This window comes from Tinamus guttatus, unplaced genomic scaffold (genome assembly GCF_059628265.1).
Source record: "Tinamus guttatus ecotype Peru unplaced genomic scaffold, ASM5962826v1 Tinamus_guttatus_pri_ptg000942l, whole genome shotgun sequence".
Classification (NCBI taxonomy): domain Eukaryota; kingdom Metazoa; phylum Chordata; class Aves; order Tinamiformes; family Tinamidae; genus Tinamus; species Tinamus guttatus.
This window is the reverse complement of record NW_028289476.1, coordinates 947562-965012: the sequence shown is the minus strand read 5'-3', so window position 1 is coordinate 965012 and position 17451 is coordinate 947562. Positions and strand designations below refer to the sequence as shown.

Genomic DNA, 17451 nt, shown 5'->3' with positions numbered 1-17451 from the left:
GTCCCTCAACGGCTGGAGCATTAGAAGCCCTGTGCTGAAGGCCATGTGCCTTAGAGACAGCCAGGGCCAACTCTTGCCTCGTTCATGGCATGCATGTTCCTGTTGAATCTAGGAAGATCAGGACTTGAGGGGAATGGTGCTGAAGCAGCGAGTTGTTGAAATACTGCATCTGCCAGGGGAATTGCTCCTGAACTAAAGGGAGCAGGTCTTACTTTTGGAGCTGGTAGGTAAACTATTTAACTTCACTATCCAGCTTTGTCACGCTGTAAGACCTACCTGGCCAACAACCTTTTCTTTTGTCTTCTCCTAGCACATGGGCTGTAGAGCAAAGCAACGGTTCTAGCTCAGACAGCCTACTCCGAGTTGCCACCTTCCATGGACCATGTAAACCTAACAAGGACATGCTTGTCCTTCGTACACGCAGTATATCCAGCACAGGGTGTCCAGTTCTGTCTACTGTGAGCAAATCATGCAGCATAAAGCATTGCCCATGCAGGGTCCTGAGGGGAGGCTGGTCATCATGGTCCAGATGAACTGCCAGTTTCTGAATTTCCCCATTTTTTCCCGTCTACTCATATTATTTTGTTGGTGTTGAGAGTTTGGATTTTCTGTATTAGCAGAACTCATCAGAAGTTCAGTAGATGTCCAACTGCTGTCTCCTGGTTAGAGCTGTCGGTGCTCTTACCTCCCAGTGAGCAGTTCTGGGCTCGCTCTGCTCCTCTAACTGCCGTGTGCTGTTCCAGCGCCTTGTCGGCCGTCTCTGTTCTCACACGAGCTTGGCTTTGTGGTTGCAGGAGCAGGTGTGAGATGTAATAACCTGTCTGGGCTCAGCTTTCCTTGCTCCGTGTAGCTGGACTCAGAAGGGTAGAGTAGCTGATCCAGACTAGAGCACATCTAAAGCCATCAGATGTGATCTGAACCAATATCCCTCCTTAGATGTGCTGCTTGTAGGAAGCTGGATAGTTTGCAGCTTGTGTGCAGTGCTGTATTTATGCGTGTTTATTAGTGCAGACTGCTATGTGAGTTCTGTTAGAATAATCTGCTTTAATATGTTGCCTGATTAATGCATTAACCCCTTCCTGGGTGGCGGTTTCTGATTGTCTGCTCCTGACCACAGACCTTAATGCTGTGTACGTACGTGGCCGCTGTTTCCTGTAGGTGACAGGGATGGCTGGCTTCATTCTCAAGCATGTTAGTTCACAAGTTACAGTATCTAGCAGGAAAAAAATGTCACTGGGACAGTTCCAATCCTTATTCTTCTGAGGCTCTCAGATAATCTCAATGCTATATTGCATGGCCGCATTTGTATTTTTTTTCACCTAAACATTATAGAGGATGCTGAATTACTTAATATTCCCCAAAGGCACTGAAAATCAGTTTCTTCTTGCAAAAGCATAAATAATTCTCTTCCAAGGGTTGTTCCTTTTAAATGTTATGGAAAGCATTTCTAAGCAGGAAAACAAAAAATGGAAAAAATTAAACTTCCAGAGCAGTGGATGGAGATACAGGCTTTGGTGAAGTGACCACCTTGATCTCCAGAGTTAAGTGCTCTATTTCTGATCCCAAGTATAATAACTGTAGGCTTTCTTTTGTAATACTTGGTTTCCTAGTAAAGACACGGGCACAAGAGTGACCTGCTTTTTTTAGCCTTTTCCTGTGGTAAATGAAGATAACTTAGTGTCTAGCTAAGGCTGGGGAGCCCCTCACTTAAGATGCTAGTCTTCTGCTGCTATTTGGTAACTCGTAGGAAGGTGAAGAGCGGTAACAGGAACTCAGTGTTCTCCAGACTCACGGGCATCACTTGCTCAGCGTCATTGCTTGAGTGGCTCTATGGGCTGCTCAGCTCAAAGCTGTTTCTAAAAGCCTATCAAGTACTTGAGTGAAGAGCCAAAAAAAAGATCTGGCTTCTGTGGCTTCAAAAGCCTTTCCCAGAAAGAGCTTCCAGGCTCCTGGGCCGACGTGTGCTTCTCCTCGTGTTGGTGCTGCTTCATCACCTGGGGTGCCAAGCACCTGATGGCATCGTGCTTTGTGAAGAACAGCATTCAAGATGTGTTTTCTGCTGGCTTTTAAAATCTGCATGTGAATTCGCCAGCTGTTCACAATTTTGTGCCTTGACACAGTTAAAATATAATCTAAGGGAAATTCTTCTCCAGCGATTCCCCTGAATGTTGCCAAGTAGAGAGAAAAATACCAGCAGCATATGAAGGAACATGAGGAAGAATAAATAGGAAGAAGCCTGGACAAGACCACCTTCAGGGAGATATTCCCATGTATTGGATTTGCCGTGTGCTTGGAAGAGAGGAGAACTGCACCGTGCATCCCCTTGGGAGGGAGTCGAGGGTCCCTTGCAAAGGGAGTGACACTGAATGCATTAGAAATGTGAGCAGACGTCTCCCTTATTCTGCTTCCTTCTGCAGAAGCTCCTGTTCTATCTCAGTGATGATGTGCTAGTTAGTGTTGGACAAGTTTATTAAAAGATTTCCAGGGTCCTTCTGCCATGTGTAGGTGAATGCCGGCCGAGTTATCTCCTCAGTGCCGGGTGACCTCTAAGAAGCTCAACCTGCAGGTGCAAGGTGGATTTTCTGATAAAACAGATGGAAGGTGTGTAATTCTCCCACTGAGAGAGGATGCAGGGGAACGAAGCATGTATAGATAAGTGTCAAGCAAGACCTGCGTGCTGCTGAGGCACAGCAGAATCTCTACAGAAATAACCAGTAGGCCAGGGAGCAATATCCCTGTTGGGACTGAGCGACTGAGCAGGACCTTCTGTATGGCTCAACTGCAACTGGTAACTCCAAACTTAAAATCAGTTCAAAGGGAAGATAAATCTTCTAGTCCTAAAACCTCTGAGAGTTCAGCCTTTTGGGTTTAGACCTACCAAGGCATATTCCAGATGAATTCAGCCAACAATTCATTTAACTGCTGTTTTTATATAGTGAAAGACGCATTGAGGTGTCCTGTGATCCATAAAAAGCTCCAGCTTGGGTCTCCAAGAAGCAGGAAGGATTGCATGTGGAAAACTCACCTTTTATCGTGGGGAGTGACATATCTGAGACCATGATAGAAGATTTCTCAGGGTTTCCAAGAGTCAGGCCAGCCTGACTGGCTTTAGATGTGTACTTGGGGGTCTCCAAGTAGATACTTCTGCTCTGGGAAAGAATGTGCAAGCTCAAAGATTAGCCTGGACTGCCTCCTTTTCCCATTGGGAAAAAAAAAAAAAAAAAGAGTGGAAACCATGTAATTTGGTTGAATGCGCTGAGGTGTGTAGGTCTCACTGCCAAATGGCCAGAAGGAAATGCAGCTCTTTGTGAAGAACAAGAGCTGAGCAGTGCTCTGTGACTGGCTTTGGTGGTCATGCTCTTGTGCTTCTGTACTTGGGTATCGTTCTGCAAATACAAAAACCTCTGAGGCATTTTGATTTCTCAGGGATTGTTGTTCTTCCCTCTGATGTTCTATTCTTCAAGGAGCTTTGCTGAGAAACAAAATTCATTTCTAAAAGGGTGTTCAGCAGAAGTGTGTTTCCTTGTATTTTATAGCTAGTTCTTATCTCAGAAAAAAGATACGTTAGCTTTGGGCAGAAAGAACATGAACACTGGTAAAAAGCTGGGAAGTGTGACAAGTTGTTAGCTGGAGTTTTGTGTCTGCTTTCCTAAAACCTGCTTCAGGGTTATTGCTTCATAGCTTCATGAAAAGTGCAAAAAGAATATTCCATATAGATATATTCAGGTTGTTTTGGTTTGGGGTTTTGGGGTTTTTTGTTTGTTTATTTTTTCCCCATGTGCAGCATACTTTTTTGCATCCAATATATTGTTCTAATATTTGCATTGCATAAAGTTTGCAGCTATTTTGGATGAAGAAGAAACTATTACAGCAAGTTCATTTACTGTCCTTTTTCCCAGCAAAACAAAACCCGGAAAAAAAGACCAAACCCTCCCTTTGGTCAAGTAAAGGGAGATGTTTCCTTCTGCACCTTGCGGGTAAATGAGTGTGTGGAACTGAATTTTGCTGAAATAAAATTTGGTTTATTTTATATTGCAAACCTGAGCCAGAAATATGTATCTTAGGGAAGTCCAGTTGTGTCCCCCGTCCTGCTGCCACATGAAGAGCTCTGATGCGTGTCCTGACAGATGTGGTTGAACGTGTTGTTAGTATGTTTGTTGCTATGCTGAAAAAAGTGCAAACGAAGCCGTGTAGTGAAACAACTCCCTGAACAGATATGAGCTTTCTCTTCATTCATTAGCTAGAGGAGAAGAAATCTGCCTCTGCAGTGGAGTGCTGCAGACACCAGTGGAGTGGACTATGAGGCTGTACTTGCTAAAGCAAAATTTTACCCTAGGGAAATGTTTAAATGCCTCCCTTTTGCAAAAACAAAGCGAAGCAAAAACTAACTGACTAACAGACATGCCCTCCCTTCTTCACCTGACTCACCTTGTGCCCCCTCTTCTCTTTCTCTCGTGCTCTGGCTTTGCGAGCAGGCACCATCAGATCGCCGAGGAGAGTGGGAGATCCAGCCCAACCGGCAGACCAATACCTCGTACCTGACATCTCATTTGGCTGCAGACCGGCACGGAGGATCAGTGCAGGTACCTTCTCCCTCTGGCTTGCACAGCTTTGGTGTAAGAATCTGTCTAAAACCGCCAGAAGCCTCCCTGAGTTCCAGTTAAAACATCAGGAAGGTCATTTTGGAGGCTGGGTTGTCCCAGTCCTGTATGTAATGCTCAAGCCACAGTTTAGGGGTACCCAAGCTGTGTCTGTAACACAGTTGCTGTTACCTCTTCAGCAAAGCTTTTCCGCTGAGAGCTGTTTTGATCTCAGATTTGTCTGGCTGTCAAGCTGAATGCAGAAAGTAGCATATATTTGCCCATCTGGTCTATAAAGCTCCCCCCTGCCCCAGGGATGCTGTAGATGCGTCTAGAAGGTGAAGCAGAGCATGAGCAACAGTGACAGACAGCATTAAAGGTGCCAGCACAAATAAGTTCTGAAATCCCTGAAGGGACTGGTTTTGTTTATGCAAACGTACCCACCTCTGGCTGTTGTTGAGCTGGAGCTAAGGGAGCTTCTTGCCCTACCACCAGGGTAGGATGGCCTGAAACGCCAGTGGGAAGGCACAGGAGTTATCCAGAAGTGCCCAATGTTGCTGGCAAGAGGAGCTTTTTGGGTTGTCAAAGAGTTTGAGAGAGGCTCTGTGTCAGACACAATCCTACCATCACTTTGTAAACTGTGGTGAAATGGGAACTAATGCCGCAAGTGCGGCAAAGCTGCGCGGAGGAGACGGGAAGCCTTATTTTCTGGACCTGGCCAAAGCAGTAGGTGCATTTTTGGCTATAGTCTAGTTTATTGTGCATTCACTGCAAGACAACTTGGGGAAAAAAAGCTACCTGAATATATCTTAAGAGACTACTAACCTGTGTGAGACCGAGTGCTTGGAAAAAGCCGAATACTGCCTGGCATATGCATCCATATTGGAAGCCACATGAGGCCACACTCTCCGCTGAGGTGCGTAGGACAGGTTGCTGTTTCTCCCTGCTCCAAAGGCACACGTGGTGGTTGCTCAAGGTTCCCTTTCCTGGCTGGGAACGCTCAGCTCCGTTGGGCCGTTGACACTAGAATTGCCCCTCTTGCCAGCAGTCTGTATGGAGAGCAGCTGCCCCAAGAGGCAAAACTTCGCAGCCTTGAGGCTTTTGGAGACAGAACAAGATGCCCGTAGGGGAAAATATCAGATTAGCTGGAAGTTTTGCATTGTTCTTCATACTGGGTTGGCTTCAGTGCCTTTTTGGGGCTTCATTAACCAAGTTACTTTTTTAAAGATATTTTTCTGACTGGCTGAGAAATTGAAAGATGAGGAAGAAGGGGTGTATGGATAGCTCTGATCTCAGACAAGAGCAGACAGGAGAGAACTCATCTCTCAGGAGCTTCGTAGCTTTGTCCTGGCTGTTTTTGTTGGTATCGGGGAATAGTTTAATCATGCAAAGCAAGAACGAGCCATGTCTCCACACGAACAGTGCTGTGCCGGAATAGCCACTACAGTAAGGCAGCCCTAGTCTGGATTTTGATGATAGGGGTCTCCTATCCGAGACGTTTCCAAGCAGGTTTATGGTATTATAAGCATCAAACTTGTGCTTACGTGCAGCCAGGAATAGCAGATATTCTGCTGCATGTGGCTGCTCTGGCTGCAGTGAGATGGGCACCTCAGTGGCTTCTCAGCAGATGCTCATGCTGAATCTGCAGTACGCTTCAGTGAAGTCAGTAGTTTTATGTTTCCTTTAAGGCAACTGTTGAATTTGCCACATCAGAATAAAGTGGCAGAACGGGAAAAAAAAAAAAGAAAGGAAAAAAAAGGGAGAAGAAAAAAAAAGGAAGAAAAAAAAAGATCTTCATCTGCTTCTTGTTAAACTTCATTTTATAAAAGACTTTGAAAGTGTAGGAAGATCACAGGGAACAGCACAATTACTGCTAGTGTTGGAGCAAAGCTGTGTGGGAAGTGTGGGAGTCCTGAGAGCCTGCGGAGACCTGCAGTGCAATGAGTTTGGGACGGGGGTGTCAAGAGGACCCAAGGGATAATCACTGGGGAGGAAAGCTCCAAAGAACATATGTGAGCTTATTTCTGACCTACCTTGGCAGAAACCAGGCATTGGACATGTTCTGCCTTCATTTCTGCAGAAACAGCAGCTGTTGGTAGAACTTAAGATTTCAAAATATGTATAGAGGCACTTAATAGTAAGGAGAATTCTTATAGATGTACTGCTTCTCTGGCTTCCTTCCCTTCATCTCTGGTGGTTAGGTCATCCTCAGCCACCAGGGAATATCTGGTAGCGTCTGGACTCCTGAAATGAGCACGGACCGTAGGGCCCTCCAGACTCAGTTATCAGAGTTACAACCTCAGCTGCTAACTCTCCTGAAGACTGGAACTCCACGATGCGAGGTACCTCCTTTTACCTTGTAGAAAGGCAAAGAGGTGGAGGATGAGGGCAGCCACACGTCTCTACAGCTCCTGCAGGTGTTCACGGCAGTACCCAAGAAGCCCGTCCTACCTTGCAGGGGAAGCGTGGAAGGGCTGGTTGATCTTCAGCCTGATTTGGACTTGTTTGTTGGCCACTGCTGCAGTCCCACTGGCAGCAGAGTGATCGTGAATTATCCAGAACATTACGTGCTCTCCTGGCTAACGCACCCCTGGCTCCTGACAGCTGGTGGTAACCCTGTGAAAGCATTCAAGTAATCTGTGACATAAACTGCAAAGCAAAGGAGATTAGAGACCATATAAATACGAAATCACAAAATCACAGAATGGTTGAGGTTGGAAGGGACCTCTAGAGATCATCTAGGCCAACCCCCTGCTCCAGCAGGGACACCCAGAGCACGGGGCACAGGGTGGCATCCAGGCGGGTTTGGAAGATCTCCAGAGAAGGAGACTCCACAGCCTGTCTGGGCAGCCTGTTCCAGGGCTCTGGCACCCTCACAGGAAAGAAGTTTTTCCTGATATGGAGATGGAACTTGCTGAGTTTCAGCTTGTACCCATTACCCCTTGTCCTATCACTGGCAAATACCTTTGGGCAGTGAAGTAATCCCAGGAACTGACCATGTAAGGAATGGGGAGTTGAGGGTTATGGAGTGAGTTCTTCCCGTGATAATGACAGGCAACAGCGCCAAGTCCCTCACAGGCCTTGGCCCATGTCCTAGGGATTTCTTGGTGCCTCTATATGCAGGTTTTCACTTGACCTTCCCAAGAAGTGTCCCCGCTTTCTACAGCCAGTGCAGTGCTGGATGCTTCAATTGTCATGGTACTGTCCTTCTTAGGAGGACTGTGTCCTTCTTAGAAGGACTGCTAGTCCTAGTGTCCTTCACAGAAGGTAGTGTCCTTCTTAGAAGGACTGCTCTGAAGAAGTCAGAAGCAAACAGTCAGCATAAAAATACAGTTTGCAAATATATGAGACTGTCAATCAGTCTTCACGCTCCTTTTTCCTCCTAAAATCCGGGTGGAAGGAAAGCAAACTGTAGGGGAGCTTCCCAAAGGCATCGTGGAGACGTGTGCTGGCTACAGAAGTGGAGTGAACTAGTGAGCATGGAGTCCCCTACCTGCTGTTCTGCTTGGGGCAAAGCAGACCAGTCTCCTCAGTGGACTGCTGGAAACAAGCTCGTGGTTTACGGGCATCCAGGGAGTCCCACAGTAACGAGTAGAGAGACCAGAGCAAAGAGGAGTTGGTCCACAGACTTCCCACTGCTGCAACACCCCTTGCCCAGGCAGCTGGAGCCATATTGCATGCAGGCAAACTCTGCTGGGCTTCATTAACGGGCCGCTCGTTTGTGTTTCAGGTGGTCAGCTCGACCAACGGGGAGCTGAACGTCGATGACCCGACGGGGGCCCACTCCAACGCCCCGATAACGGCGCAGGCAGAAGTGGAAGTGGTGGAGGAGGCTAAGTACGTTTGCTTTACGAAGGCTTTCCACTGGTGTGGTGGTTAATCCTCCTCCTTTGAAATGAGTGGGGCTTTTTACCCGTGGTGAAGTACTTGGTGCCTGTGTCCCATGACCTTTTCCTGCATATCGCTGCTTTTGTGCATGGTGCCCTCCGTGCTGCTGCTGCTTTTTACACGTGTCATGGCCCGAGAACATAACTCTTAATCCGAGCATGTACTGTGAAGCAGGGTGGTAGCACAATTACCAAAATAATGTGGATTGATCTCAGGAAGCCTGGTGAGCATCCCCTGTTCCAAAAGGAGAACGCATTGTACTCTCATGCTGAGAGTGTAGGAGTAGCTTGAGCACGGCTCAGTGGAGGAATTGTTGGTCTGAAAGTTAACACTTTATTTCTGGCCGCAAGAAGCAGAGACTTAAAAGTAACTCTTGGTCCTAAAGTAACTCTTGCAGGAATGTGTAGTTTTCTGTGTGAGTTGTCTTGGTCCAGCCCAGTGGAAGCTGAATGAGGGAGGATCCAGAATGGCCATCCTGCTTGTGCTGAACGGCCTGCTCGCTTTGTGCGGGCCCCAGCAAGCAGGAGCAGCCCTCTGCAGCTGGCAGTGAAGAGTAAGAACCGGTGTACAAAATTGTCCTGCCATTTGACCGTTTTGGCCTTCTTTGCACCAGCACTGCATCTGGCACCATCATGTCACCTTCTGCATGATCTTCAAAGTGGGACCCTCTCGCTGCCTCTGAGCTGTCCTTGGAGCCTAGGAGGGCACAGCGTAATGTTCACATCCCCATTCGAGGGGTAAATACATCCCGGGGCTGCTTTGAAGTGGTTGCTGCCATGACGTTGTGCCACTGTCTGGCTCTAATTTGACTTGATGGCATCGTTGCTTGTCCCACCTTGGTTGTCTGTAGCCTCTACGGGCACTTGCGGTAGGGAAGACTTAGAGGGTAAAAAGGAAGAACTGCAGGCGTGTTAAGTGGGAGCTGATGGGAACGGTCCCTGGGTGCGTATGAAGCCGGAGCCAGTGCTGGTCTCCCATCTTATTCCTGCGGTCCTGAAGGTAAATGTCTTCCACTGTCCATCCCTCCGTCCCTCAGGAAGCACTTCTGCTGGATCTGGCCAGGGTTGATCCCCACAGTGACCTCTCCCAGCAGTGAATATGCTCTCTCCTTCCAGCCAAAAGAGCGAGCTTTGGTTTTGCTACAGGCTTCTCATAAAGTACAGCAGAGATGAGGAGGTCTGCAAATGCAGCTTGCAGAACGGGCAATATTAACTGCAGGTAGCGTGGCCTGCGGAGGCCACGGGTTTGGCGTTGCAGGCTCCATCTTGCTCTGAATGACCGAAGTGGGGCCTTGAGTAGCCTGGGGTTGGCACCTAGAATGGCCGGGACAAGTCACCATCCTAAACTGTTCTTGATACGGCATCCCAGGCCCTGTTTGGGTGCTTCAGATTTGGTTTTGAAAGGTGTAAGAGTTTATTATGAAGTTGAGCACAGGCGGCTTTGCACCGTCAGGAGCTGCTGCCTCATTCCCGAGTGCAGCCTGCTTCATTCCCCCAGCCCCGTGTGCGACCGCCATCGTCTCTCCTTGCAGCTGGGATTGTAGAACCCCTGAGCTAGGAGAGGAGGGCAGAGGCTCTTTGGGCTCGAGTAACTGCTCTGCAGTAAGGTGAACCAGAGGCAGCCGGGGTCTGGGGCTGTGCGTTTGGGAGGACAGTCCTGGCTCTCCTGGAGGCAGGGGCAGTGTGGCAGCGCCTCCGCTTTGCTGTGCGCTGCAGATCCCACAGGTCGCACACGTCGCTCTGCAATCCAGCCTTTTTCTCTCAGGAGCCGCAGGGAATCGAGCAGTATCTTCTGCTGGCCTGGAGCCCCTTTTCCGTTCCTAGCCCTGGAATAAAAGCACCCCCTTGGGGACAGAGCGGGACGTTTGTGTGAGCCCCCGGAGGACAGGGCAGTTGGGAGCAGCGCAGCAGCCAGGGCAGAGGTGGTTGGTGTGAGTGCTGGGGCGGGCGGGCGGCCGCACTGCATGTGTGCATGGCTGCAGCGACCTGCTTCCATCCCACCTCTGTGAACTAATTGCTCTTTCTTCCTTTCTGTGTTTTTTTTTTTTCTCTACACTCTCTGTAGCTGCCTGAAAATGCTCAACTTGTGGTGAGTCCCTCTCTCCAGTCCACGTGCCAGGGGGAGCGGACCAGACTAGACTGGGGTTGGCAAAAGCAAACCAACCAAGCCACAAAAATTAAAAAAAAGAAAAAGAAAAAGAAAAAGAAAAAAAAAGGCACAAACTCAAAAAGCCAACCCAGGGCTGTTCTGATTTATGACCAAGAACTTCATACAATAGCGGGGGGCGCGGGGGTTGTTTGAGAGGCCACATGAGGCCGAGCAATTGGGCTGATCTCTGAGCTGATCTTTGCAAAGACAGATTCTCAATTCGGCTTTTACCATCTCCCCCCCAAACTGTTATGTCCTTGAGCAGGTGATGTCTAACGGAGTTGGGCAGAGTCGGGACCAGGCTTGCCGAGCATCTCGCAGGAATTCCTCATGCAGACGGTTACGAAGGGAAAACCTGGTTATTGAGGACAGGAGGGCAATGGCTTCCTAGATGAGGTTCACATGAAGGGGGTGCGGGCTGGGGCTCCCCTTATTAGAGCATGTGAAGGTTGTAGGTTTGTGGATAGATCTCCAGCTAAAGCCACCGCTCAGAGCGAGCTGGTGGGAAAGGGCTACTTTCCAAGCCGAGGAGTAGGGGGAAAAACCACCCTGCAGCTGCCAGCTGAGAGCACAGCTCAACTGGCTTCTTGGTAAGAGTTGGTTGCAGAGGGGCAGGGAGGTTGGCATTAACCTTATTGCAAGTCCAACTCAGGTATATGTACAATTTTCCACACTTTCCAAGTTACAGCTGTAGTTCCAGGCTCAAGGAGCCCTGCAGAGCGTTTGCTCCCTGCCTTGCCCCTTTCTGCAGCTGCAGGGCAGCTTACCCAGCGCTGCGGAGGAAAGGGAGGCCCACGATGAGGCTCGCGGGAGGAGGCTGCAGGGGCAGGTGCCCTTCTGGGGTGCTGATGAGCAGGAATTGCTGTGGATCGAGGTGCAACGTGGGACTGGCTCAGAAGCCCCCCATGTGCTGAAGAAGGTCCTTGTTTGATGACAGAGAGACCCTTCTCTGCCCTTCTCTCCATAGGCATTGCCTCCTCCTCTGGCATCTCTGGCTTCTCTGTACGTCATAGTCTGGAGCTGTTCTCTTGGGCCTTGTCTGCATGCACAGAGACCACGTTCTGTACTTGTCGGCCTGCCTTGTTCTTTTCTTTTGGTGTTCTGCCTCTGCCTGTCTGAACTGCCAGGGCTTCCTTCCCTGAACCCTTCCCGGGCCTCTGAGTGACAGTGGCAACAGCCAGACACAAGGAACAGCAGCCCAAAGTCAGTCAGCTCCATCCTGCCAGCGCCCCAGGAAAGGGCTTCTGCTCAGCCCTCTTCTCCCCTTCGCGGGTGCATGTGAAATCATAACTCGTGCGTTTTCTGTCATCTCTCCCCGTAATTATCCCCTCCTACTGACGGGCACCCGAGTCATGAAGGCAGGCGGCCGCCGTGGGAGCGGAGCAGTGTGAGGGGGAAAACCAGAGAGGGCGGCGGATGGCCTGAAGTGCAACACAGTCCCGGAGCGGGCGGCTGAGAGGGCACCAGTAGTCCCCGGCCTGTGATGCCCAGGAAGCTGCGTTCAGGAAGGCTCCTGGGAGGACAAGTGCTTTTGTATTTTTCTTGGCCTGTCTCCAAACTGAGCCTATGAGGAGTTCCTAGGAAGCACCCAAAGGCCAATCACAGACATTAAACTTCTTCTGGGTCTCAGGCCTTGCAGGACAGATGGACATGTAGTGGGAGGTCACCCTCCTGTTGCTCCTGCATCTTCCACCTCTGTGTGTTGTAGGGAATTTCGGTCTCCCCAGCAGACGATTTGGGCTGGCGTGCTTTGTTCCTACGTCGTACTGGTCACACATCACTTCTGCACCCCAGAGCCAGGCTTGTGTTTCAGGAGGCTGCTGGGGTGCAAGTGAGGAGACCGGTGTGCCTGCAGCTCTGAGAGGACAGGAGTTTAGTGCAACATTTCAGAGTGTATCTGGCAGCAAATAACTTGGGGATGTTGTTACAGAAAGTGTTTGGAGCGCTTTGGGTCTGACTATTGGTAAAAGGTGCTTGTGTGGGGGAAAAATGGTCTTTGCAGAGTCACATCTGCTCTTGTTGCTTAGCTACACGTCCCTTCCACCAGCCTGAAAAACCCGTGCTGTTTCAGCATCACCTGGGCTCCTGTGGAGACAGCTGTAATGGCAGAAGGGGAAAAACAGGTAGCTCAGGAGCAGAGTTTGCAAAGGACAAGACTGTCCTCTCTGTGCGGAGGATTTCTGTTGGAGGGAGACTGAGGACAGAAATACAGACAGGCCCTAAAGGCCGAGTCCTTCTGTAAGGAGCTTCCAGGAGTAGAAAGCAGGCAATTGCCTTCAGTACAACCCTCGAGGGAAACCTCTGCCGTGGGAGGTTCAGCTGTGCTGTTTTTCTCACCACCTCAGTCTCTTCTATCCATCCTTTTGCTTCCCTGATCCTCGAATGCCGTGTCCATCCTGCAGTGGATGGGGGAAGAAGCAGGAGATAAGCATAAGTGCACGGAATGATTTAGTGAAGGTTATTGGGAAAGGCTCAGTGCAGAGACCTGGCCCCCGAGGCACAAACGCTTCCAAACACGTCCAAGGGACTCGTGAGCGGACGGTGCTCAAGGCACGAGTGCCTCGCAGCAGGGAGGACTCGCTGTCCGGACGCTCCTCGGGGCTTCGGACAGCGGGAGCGGAGAACCCGGCTCTGCCGCTTTCCCGCACGGCTCCGGGTGTTCCCGTCCCAGGGAAGCATCTAGAGGCAGAGGGCCTGGTGCTGAGGGGTGCATGTTACTCGGCGTGGAGGGAAGTGCCCACGCGAGCGGGGCCGCATGGGCGGCAGCGCGGCGCTGACTTGCCTTGTTCTTTGTGCTCCAGGTGCTGCTGCTTCTTTAAGAGGAAAAGGAAGAAGACGGCTCAGCGGCACAAGTGACCTGCCGGGGCCTGGCAGGGACAGCGCCCGCGCCCGCAGCGCCTGCCCTGGCTGCCTGGAAGGGGCTTCTCGTGAGGGGGGAGGAGGAGGAGGCGGAGGAGGAAGAGAGGAAAGGAAAAAAAAGTGACATTTTAAACCAAAAAAAAAAAAAAAAGAGAAAAAAAAAGCGAAGAAAACGTTCCAAAACAAACCACTCTGGGGTGGATCTGCTGAGTGGTCTCCCTCGCTCACTCCAAGCCTGAAGCTCCTTTTGGGACCAGGACTGTGGCTGGCTCAGGTCTTGGTCGCCCTGGGAGGGGGGCTGGCTGGCTGACCCTCCTTCCCCGTTGTTTACGGCGAAGGCCTCGTCCCTGCGACCCCGCGGACTCTGCTTAGTTCCTGCTCACGTTACTCCCCTCCCTGCCTCCCTCCCGCCGTGCCCTCCGCTCCTCCGTCCTCCTCCCCGCTCCGCGGAAGGGAAGCGATGCCGTGGGCTCTCCGGAGGGCAGGAGAGGCGCGGGAGGGAGGCCTGGCTGCAGCCCCGCCGGGCGCGCGCTCCCGCGAGGCTCCCGGGGAACAGTTACACTGTAACGTGCAAGCTGTGAGAAATTTGCAATCTACTACTGTTCCAGTTAGGTTATTTTCTTCTGGCTTCCTTAACACCTCCCTCCCCAGACGGTAACAGAGCAATGTGGATTGTTTTAAAGAAACTGACAGCGTTGCACTTTTTATTATTTTTAGCATTATGGATATGCACATTGTGTCTGCGGGCCTCTGCGTGGAGCGGCCGTGCCGGCGCGGGCAGGCGTTCGGCGGGGAAGGCGGTGGGGCCGAGGCCCGTGCTCCGCGGGGCGGCGGCGGCCACCTCCGCCCCGGGCTCACGCCACGCTGGGGCGCCCAGTTGCCCATTTTTGGAGCCACGCGCCGGGGAAAGCGTACTTGAACTTCCAGACCCGCTTCCCGGCTGCCGGTGAGGGACCCCTGTCGTGGTTTGGACCCGGGCAGCCCGGAGATTCCACCCGGCGCTGGCAGGAGGGAGCGGCGGCGGCTCGGCTGGGCTGGAGGAGCCCGCGCCGCCTAAAGAGGTGAATTCAGGAAGCTGGAAAGCGGATTTTTCCCAAACCGTAGGCATTTGGTGGTGTCGGGCTAGGCAACCGGGCAGTCTTCACGAACACCCCGGTAGGGTGGTCACGAATACGCACCTTCTGCGAGGAAATGTCAGCAAGGGCGAAGCTTCCCGCGCAGGGAGAGGATCCTTCACTGCCTTAATCCTGATTTCATCTCCAGATGGTCAGCTAGGTTTGACTGGAATAGCCTTCGCATCCTCTCCATGGGCATGGGCAGTCCCACCCTGCGCGGGAAGCCACAGGTCTCACGCGCCGCTTTGGAGCCAAACCAAGAGGTCGCGAAGGGCTTGGAGCGCTTTGCACGAGTGTAAAATCTTGCGTCCCACCACAGCATTCCCAAACTCCGAGGTGGCTGAGGCTGCTCCGGGCTTATCGTGGGCATGGCAGGGCTCCAGGTGAATTCAAGCAGCTGCTCTTTTGGGCGGGCAGGGAGGGAGAAGGTTGTCGCTGTGAATAGGTCCCTTGAGTGTTGTCTTTCTGCGTGCGACACCCGACTCGGCTGGGACTGTCCACTTGAGCGGGGACCTGCATGTCCCAAACTCGGGCCTTGCTCACTCTGGTCCCTGAGTTCCCCAGCAAGCGTGAAGGGAGGAGAGGCAGAGACTAGATCTCCGTGTCTATTTTTTTTTTAAAGGACGATCTACGTAGCTTGGAGTTCCTTTAGTGGCACTAGTTGCAATTTTGGTTCCCCTTGCTGGAAAGAAGCAGGTTAGGGGGCAAGAGCCCGTCACGAGCAGGGAGCTTCTCCGCTCGCTCCGGGCGCGGAGGAGCCTCGCGTCCGCTCCGGGATCCCGCTCGCGTCTCAGCCATTCCCTCCCGGATGATCTCGATGCCTTACTCTGTCAGAGCGCAGCTCCGAGCCCCGCTGCCCCGCGTGAAGTGCTGAGCTGCGGCCTGGCTCGCGCGCTTAACCCCCCGGGCGATTCGCGCAGCCCCTGCTCCCGCTCCGCACGGCGCTTTCCTCGCGGCGCGGCGCAGCGCGGGCAGGGAGGCACCGCTGGTGTCCCGTGCGTCAAGGCCGGCTCCTCTCTCGCCAGAGGGAGGACAGGGCCCACTGCGGCGCTCCGATGAGCTCCTGCACCGCCGGTGACTGCCGGGAAGCCCGGGAGCGCCGGCACGGGCCGATCCCTCCCTGCGGCCGGAGCCCGCGCGTGGCGGCCGGCGGGAGGGCAGGGGCAGCGGTGGAGCAGCCGCGCTCCGCACGCGAGCTGGGCCCGGCGGCGCCGCCCTCCCGAGCCCTACTAAGTGCCTGTCACCAGAACTCGATTCCTTCCGCATCTCCTGCCGCGTCTGGTCATTCCTCGCTGCTTCCCGTCCGGGGGCAGCTCGTAGTTGCAGCGTGTGTAAGTGTTTGCAGGGTGAGGGAGGGCGGGAAGAAAAGGGGCCATCTCAACAGGTTCTGTTCTTAAATGTTCTTTTTCTTTCTTTCTTTCTTTTTTAAGTGAATGTATTGGATTGTTTAGAAACTTTCCCCACCTTGTTTTAAAGCGGGTTGATTTGAAAGCTGTGTCACGACGACAACCCCGCTACTGCTTCTCTCTGGAGATAACGATGTTCTTTTAATCCTATGATGATGATGTGTTTGTAGGGGAGGACCGTCCCCCCGCATCCACGGCATGCTGGTAATGCTCACTTGTACCAAGCCCTCTTGCACTATAATCGTACGTTGGACTCTTTAAAAAGGGCAAAAGATGTTTTGTTGGATTTTTTTTGATGTTGTTGTTGTTGCTTTTATTTTTTATTATTATTATTATAATTATTAAGGCAGGTAACCAGTAAGGCCTGTGCTTGAGGAGACTGCTCAGCCCAGGGAGCTTGGAGGTGACCGGGAGCCGCGCTAGGGCATAGGGCATTAGACCTACCGGGCAACCTCTGCCCTCCGCACGGGGCGTTACGGGGCCGCGGGTGCCCGGCGCCCCGGGGGGGCCCTCGGGCTCGGCCGCGGGTGTCGGGGAGCGCTGGGGGCCCAGCTCGAGCTCCCCCGTGGCCGCCAACGTTGCGATGCAGGTATCAAGTGAGACTTTTTTTTTTTTTCAATAAAACATTGCACTGCTGCATTGTTCTCCATGAAGAGATGTATTTATTGCCCTTTTTCCCAAACATATTAGAGGATATCTGCTTTTCCTCTGCTTCTCTGGGGATTCCTGCCATCCTGCGGGGAGCTCCAGCCCCCCGTTGAGGGGGGGTGGCTGGTACGGGAGCTTCTGAGCACTTTGTGCTTTAAAGCCACGGACAGCTCTGCCCTCCCCAGAGCTTTGCTAAGGAATGAGGGCACCAAACACTTCTCCTGCGTCTGCCCGTCCACACGTTCGAGCAGCCTGGGCAGCACATGCAGTGCCCAGGGCGGAGGGCGGCAGTGACCCGCACCGGTGTTGCCTCCAGTGCCTTCTTCCTCCAGGAGCCTATCCACGTGCCAGGAAAAGTCCTGTGTCCCCATCTGGGAATAGCTGGAAGGAACCGACTCCCCGCGTTGCGAGGATTCCCAGCAAGCAAATAGACGCTGCTTGTTTATTCTCAGTACGGTCAAAGGACAGCAGGAAAGGAGATGCCGCCTGTTAGGCGAACAGAGCGTCTTGGAAAAGCTGCGCTTGCTCCCTCTAGGCAGGGAGAGCACCTGGAGCGCGCGCTCTGTGGAGAGTCACTCCTCGAAACCGCTCTGTGCCAGGATCTGCCTCACTGGGACACTTCTCTCCTTGGGTTTAGCCTTAAAGGTAATATTTTTAGCAGGAGCTTTAATTTCCTCTTCCCCAAAAGTGCTCTCAGGGCATGTGAGCTCTAGAAGGAAGCGAAAGCTCAACATCCCTTGCCCTGGCCCTGGGAAATGTTCATCTCTACCAGGCCATTTTTCCAGCTGCAGACGATCAAGCGGGTGA

General features: G+C 52.0%; 1 protein-coding gene across 2 annotated transcripts in view; it reads left to right on the top strand.

The window, feature by feature from the left end:
• Positions 1-13578, top strand: part of CSNK1G1 (casein kinase 1 gamma 1) — a 74175-nt gene extending 60597 nt beyond the window's left edge. The window contains exons 11-14 of one of the 2 annotated variants that reach the window (XM_010227628.2): positions 4476-4583; positions 8311-8417; positions 10533-10556; positions 13418-13578. In XM_010227628.2, the coding sequence (XP_010225930.1) occupies positions 4476-4583; positions 8311-8417; positions 10533-10556; positions 13418-13472 (294 nt within the window). In that variant the 3' untranslated portion in view covers positions 13473-13578. The remainder of the gene's footprint in view (positions 1-4475; positions 4584-8310; positions 8418-10532; positions 10557-13417) is intronic. The other variant, XM_010227629.2, reaches the window with a different exon arrangement.
• Positions 13579-17451: the final 3873 nt, after the last annotated feature.